Here is a 6000-nt window from a genome sequence, read left to right on the forward strand (position 1 = left end):
ACGCTCCTGCAAATTAAATGAACAAATTTACTTACTGTGGGCTCTGTGGCATCGAATTGCTTGAATTTGAACTTTAAAAAATGTGCGCTATCAACTCAGCCTCTGAGCAGCCTTAGTTGTCGCGTAGCTGGAAAAGTGTGTGAGAAGACACGCCCACAAAATCAGTCAGGAAGAGAAGTCACACCCACAGATTCAGGCTGCATTGCTCAAGTAGGCAAGCAGACTTCATTCATTTAAAGTTAGTATTCTGTGTTTCATTGTAAATAATAATTTACATTTTTTTTAAAGAAGGCTAAAGAAATAATTGAACTAAATTAAAGAGATAGAAGGGAAAAGTAAAAAAAAATGTTTTTAATTTTTTAATTTTAAATTTTTTTTAATGATCAAAAACTATTAAAATAAGGAGTAATACAAGATGTCACATTTTTAAAAGTTCATTTTTAGTTGTTTGGCAGTCATTAAGACTTAACGCGCTGTTAAAACTCAGTTTGGACCTGGTATTTTTAAGCTTACCTATTTAGTGCCCTAATTAGTTACTTTCCAGCTGGGCAAATAAGCAAGTTGGTGCTTTTTCAATGATTTCTCTGATTGCAACGTGCGATGACCCTTTAATTTGGAGCTGTCATATCATTGGAGAACCACTAGGAGCAGGTTTTGGATTTCCGCGTTTCACTGCGCATGGTGCAAACGTGGGAACTTGCTCCTTCAATTCACCACTAACAACGGAGTTGTTGAGCTCTCTGTTATTTCGGGAGCAATTTGTGCCCCTATAATCCATGGATATGGGACTCCCAATATGTTGGGCAAATAGCAGCTTTGGCAGAGTGGCTTAAGGGAACAGGAGCTGAAAGTAATTCTGTTTCTCTTTGTTTCTATGTCGTAAACCTTCAGTTAGATGATATGTCTTGTTACAAATGTACTTTAATATCAAACAATCTTTCTCTTTTCCCTCCTAGGATCTACTCGAGTAGGCCTGTACTTGATTTAAATGGTCCGCAAACCATTATTTGCCAACATAAATCTGCAAAACAGACTCATCAAGTTCATAAATTTGCAATAAAAACGTTGCCAACTGCCCTTGGCAGTGCTTCCTTCCTGCTTGTCAGTTTCCTCATGTCATCCATGGCCTTTTGCAAATTTAAAGCAAGTTTTTTTTTGTGCCGCTGCTAATAAAAAAAAAGGTGAAAGTATAATTCCTTTCAATGTGTGGATATGTTCACGTAAGTACTTTTGTTGCGTGTGAGATCTAATTTACAGGGTAAACACTACAAGGCATTGAGCCACTGGCAGGGCCTCGCTTAGAGCCAGCGGGTGTTGGAAAATGGTTCTGCCCGTCGAAATCGCTGTGATTTTTCAACATTTGCAGTGTGGGTCCTCATAAGATTTACCCTACTATATGTCTCATTGGATGTTTAAATGGGGGGGAAACAAATTGTGACTGGGTAGAGACAATAAACATCTTGGGGGTAAATCTTTGTCTTTACTGTCTGGGTCTTAATCAGGCGGAGCGGATCGCCCGCCCGTTATAGAACCCATCCGATTTTCGTTCCATTCGGGCTGGCGATTCGCTCCATTCCACCAGATTACCACCCAGTCGGTGAAGACGAAAATCTACCCCATTATCTTTCACCTGGAATTAGTGGGCTCTTCTGGTGATGCATTTGCCTCATAAAACCAAGGAAAAATTGCACTCATATTAGCTGCTGTTCAGGGAGCAATTGCAACTTGAATTCAAATGTAAGGGCCCTGAATTTCCATGGAAGTTGCCCCAATCTCCCGCCGTAACCTCGGCAGCAGATTGACAGAACCCCCTCCCCCCTCACCAGAGAAGTGGTGTAAAGGGCCATTTTCAGCTGTCCTACGCAGTTTCTCTGTGTGTTCCGCCAACCTCCTGTTGAAATCACAGCAGGAGATGCAAAGAAATTCAGGGCTGTGTTGTTTGCCTTAAATAATAGTTGTTTATTGTGAGCGACTACCTCCGACACGGGGACATTGCTGTTTGTTTGTTTCTTGTCTGTGATTGCATTATTTAACTCAGGATTTGCTGCATCTGAAAGGTTATTGGAAGTACAAATTTGTCTTGGACGGTAACGCATCAGTCACCCGTTAGACGCCCGCCCGATATGATGCGGCCCATGCAATTCTGCCCATTTTGCTCTACCGCCCAAGATGATTTTCTATTCTATTATGTCCTGGGACGGTAGCATTACACGCTAATGGAATATTTTACGGAAATGACAAATACATTTATTATTTAGTTTGCATACTAAAATCTTTGATCAGGTTTCCAGACAGATAAAAACAACTTAGATACTTAATATCATCTTTCCTCTGAACCTCCAAATCTGATTGACCAGACTATCAGCTCCTCTGTGATACCTGCAAACCTTTTTTAAGTATGTTTCCCACCCCAGTGTTTCTAAGCTCGTCTTTGCTATGCTTGTTTCCCCTTTGCTGTGATCCTGCTCCCCTGCAAATATTGACGCACTCCCCTGGCCCCTGCAAATATTGACGCACTCCCCTGGCCCCTGCAAATATTGACACATTCCCCTGGCTCCTGCAAATATTGACGCACTCCCCTGGCCCCTGCAAATATTGACGCACTCCCCTGGCCCCTGCAAATATTGACGCACTCCCCTGGCCCCTGCAAATATTGACGCACTCCCCTGGCCCCTGCAAATATTGACGCATTCCCCTGGCCCCTGCAAATATTGACACATTCCCCTGGCCCCTGCAAATATTGACGCACTCCCCTGGCCCCTGCAAATATTGACGAACTCCCCTGGCCCCTGCAAATATTGACGCACTCCCCTGGCCCCTGCAAATATTGACACATTCCCCTGGCCCCTGCAAATATTGACGCACTCCCCTGGCCCCTGCAAATATTGACGCACTCCCCTGGCTCCTGCAAATATTGGACACTCCCCACACTCTCAGAGCCGGCGCTGAAAATCTGGACGCACTCCCAGGAGCTCGGCTGCAAGTATTAACAAACTCCCTGGGATCGTACTCCCTAAATTGCGAACGAGAAATTATCCAGTTTCCCAGCAAAATCAGCAGGATGCGGCACCTGGGCAGTGGGCGGGAGCACAATGTCAGGCGGAAGAAGGAATGATCCCGGCAACCAGCATGCAGAGGGGGTTTCGGAAGTGTCTCCCGATTGGGGAGTTACCCCAGACTCGTCCACTCTAAAAAAATACTTGTTCCTGCCCCGACCACAGTAACAACACTTAAGCGTACACACATTTATTACGTGATGTGCACAAAAATATACGTAACAGTAAAGATCCGTTTGATAAGCGACCTATTTTCACCAATTCGATCAGGAGTTCACAATGAAATAATCATTTTCTGCTGTACAATTTCTAATTTCTTCTAATTATAATAGGAGATTTTCTAAAAGTAACTCATCCGTAGGGGCCCTTAAAATCAGTTGTTCCTGATTTTTACTGATAAATTCCCAGACTTTTTTTGGGTGGTGAATTGGTAGAAAAACGTTTTAAATGCTGCCGTCAGTTGCAGGTGTGTCTTTCTGATCCACAACCCAGAAAATGCATGTTCGGGGGCCGCAGACCCCATGTTATCAGTTTCTGCCCCTTTACCTCATCTTAATGCACCAGAAACTGGTGCAAGTAAGGCATCTGGATGAGGAAATTTGGCCCCAATAACCCACACTGAAATTTGATGTATAGACAACGAAACTGTGTAATCCTGGCAAAATAGTATTCACGAAAGAAAGAACTTGCATTTATATAGTGCCTTTTGCGACCTCAGGATATCACAAAGCACTTTACAGACAATGAAGTACTTTTGAAGTGTAGTCACTGTTGTAGAAAACGCGATAGCCAATTTGCACACAGCAAGCTCCCACAAATAGCAATGAGTTGATGACCAGATCATCTGTTTTAGTGATGTTGGGTGAGGGATAAATGTTGGTCAGGGCACATCTGCTCTTCTTCGAATAGTGCCATGGGATCTTTTACATCCAACTGAGAGGGCAGATAGGGCTTCAATTTAATGTCTTATCCGAAAGTAGGCAGCTCCGACAGTGTGGTGTCAGCCTTGATTATGTGCTCAAGTCTCTGGAACGGGGCTTGAACCCACACCCTTCTGACTCAGAGACAAGAATGCTAATGAGCACAATTGAGCTTAAGATATTTACTTAGGAATGATACTAGTGGGTGGAGATAGAAACTAGGTAGCGATTTTCACTTCGATTTTTTAAAAAATTACTTCCTTTAAGTGCAGGCAATTGTAATATTTGGTTTAATTGCAGATATTTCTCCCTCTTGACTTTTTCCCCTCTTCTATTATTCCTTTCTCCTCATCCATAAACTGTATTCCAAAACTTAACACCCTTTTAAAAGTAATTGTGTGGTGGTAAACTGTTAAGTAAATTGCTTAAAATGTAGTGTAAAGTTAATACGATTCCAGCTCATGATTCCTGTTTCTGTTAAAAAAAATCACAACCACTCCCGCTCCACAGTGTAACTGCAGAAACCTGTATATGTATGTAGACGGGGTTTCCTGTGAAGTCACGGCAGTGGAGTGGGAGCTGCTCCCAGTAAATTCGCAGCCTAAGTTCCCTTTTCATGTCATTCCCATTAAATATTTTTCCCCTTTTGAACCCTGATGTTAAGGATTCAGTGGCCAAATTGAAGTCTAATGAAGCATTGCACCTTGCATTATTTTACGGAATGCACTATGAACTCTATTTGTAAATGTGTACTGAAACAGTGGCCTACATAAAACTATCCACGATGATGGCTGGTAACCTATCGGACAAGTGTGACGTACGCTGTGCATGTCAACAAGCATCAATCATAATAAGATGACGAGCTACTTCCAGTTCTTAACTTGATACATTATGCAGATTTTTTTTCTGATGCTATGAACTTTTAAAGTTTGTGAAGTAATTCAGGATACTTTGGATGTGGTATTTGTGTGTAAATAATGGTGTATCTTCACACTATAAGCTGTTTCTGCTGGTCAATTGAGTCTAAAGGTATATATTGGTCTTGCAACTGCTAAATAAATTTTGCTTTAACTACTTATGTGTATGGTTGTCTTTGCACTGACCGCTTACAAAGAAAAACAATTATATGTTCAGTGTCAGTATTGAAGGCCAGGTAAACATGTTTTCTGTGTGTAAATGTCTTTTTTCACGTACATTATTGTCTTTATTTGCCATTCTTATTGCCCAATTTACTGTTAATTGAAATTGAGCAATATTAGACCCTATGATGTAACTGTGCAACAGTGTCACTCTTGGCTCAGTGTAACACTCTCATCTCTGTGTCAGAAGGTTGTGGGTTCAAGCCCTCACTCCAGAGATTGGAGCACGAAAAATCTAGGCTGACACTTCAGTGCAGTACTGAGGTAGTGCTGCACTGTCGGAGGTGCCATTGATTGGGTGAAATGTTAAACCCAGGCATTAAAGATCCCACAACACTTTTCAAAGAAGAGCAGTTCTCCTGGTGTCCTGGCTAATATTTATCCCTCAACCAACATCATTAAAAAAACGATTACCTGGTCATTCATCTCATTGCTGTGCGCAAATTGGCTGCCACATTCCCCTGCATTACTACAGTGACTACACTTCAAAAAGTACTTATTTGGCTGTAAAGCGCTTTGGGTCATCCTGAGTTTGTGAAAGGCATTATATAAATGCTAATTATTAGTTTCTTAAAAGGACTGTGACTGATTTAACATTACCTCAGTACAGTGGTATGACTGATACTTACCTCAACATTTCAATGGCAGCAAACAGGTATATCAGGATGAACTGGAATAACAAGATTCCTGTTTCACGTTTTCAACAATTCACAGATTTCAAAATTCCTGAAATAAAAGATCCAGGATAATTTTCTCTTTTTTTTAAAGTATTTAACATTTATTATTTTTGAGACACAGTAAATAGCATAGAAAAATGTAAACTAGATTTGACAAGATATATAGGGTGTCGATTTTCACTGTCTTTGCCTGGCATTAACGGGACGG

The 6000-nt window shown here is 41.5% G+C and overlaps 1 protein-coding gene across 1 annotated transcript in view; it reads left to right on the forward strand.

Moving 5' to 3' along the window:
• LOC137334834 (sortilin-like) overlaps positions 1 to 5050 on the forward strand; it is a 116686-nt gene extending 111636 nt beyond the window's left edge. The window contains exon 21 of the mRNA XM_067999852.1: positions 957 to 5050. Within this exon, the coding sequence (XP_067855953.1) occupies positions 957 to 971 (15 nt within the window). The 3' untranslated portion in view covers positions 972 to 5050. The remainder of the gene's footprint in view (positions 1 to 956) is intronic.
• Positions 5051 to 6000: the final 950 nt, after the last annotated feature.

This window comes from Heptranchias perlo, chromosome 18 (assembly GCF_035084215.1).
Source record: "Heptranchias perlo isolate sHepPer1 chromosome 18, sHepPer1.hap1, whole genome shotgun sequence".
Lineage (NCBI taxonomy): Eukaryota > Metazoa > Chordata > Chondrichthyes > Hexanchiformes > Hexanchidae > Heptranchias > Heptranchias perlo.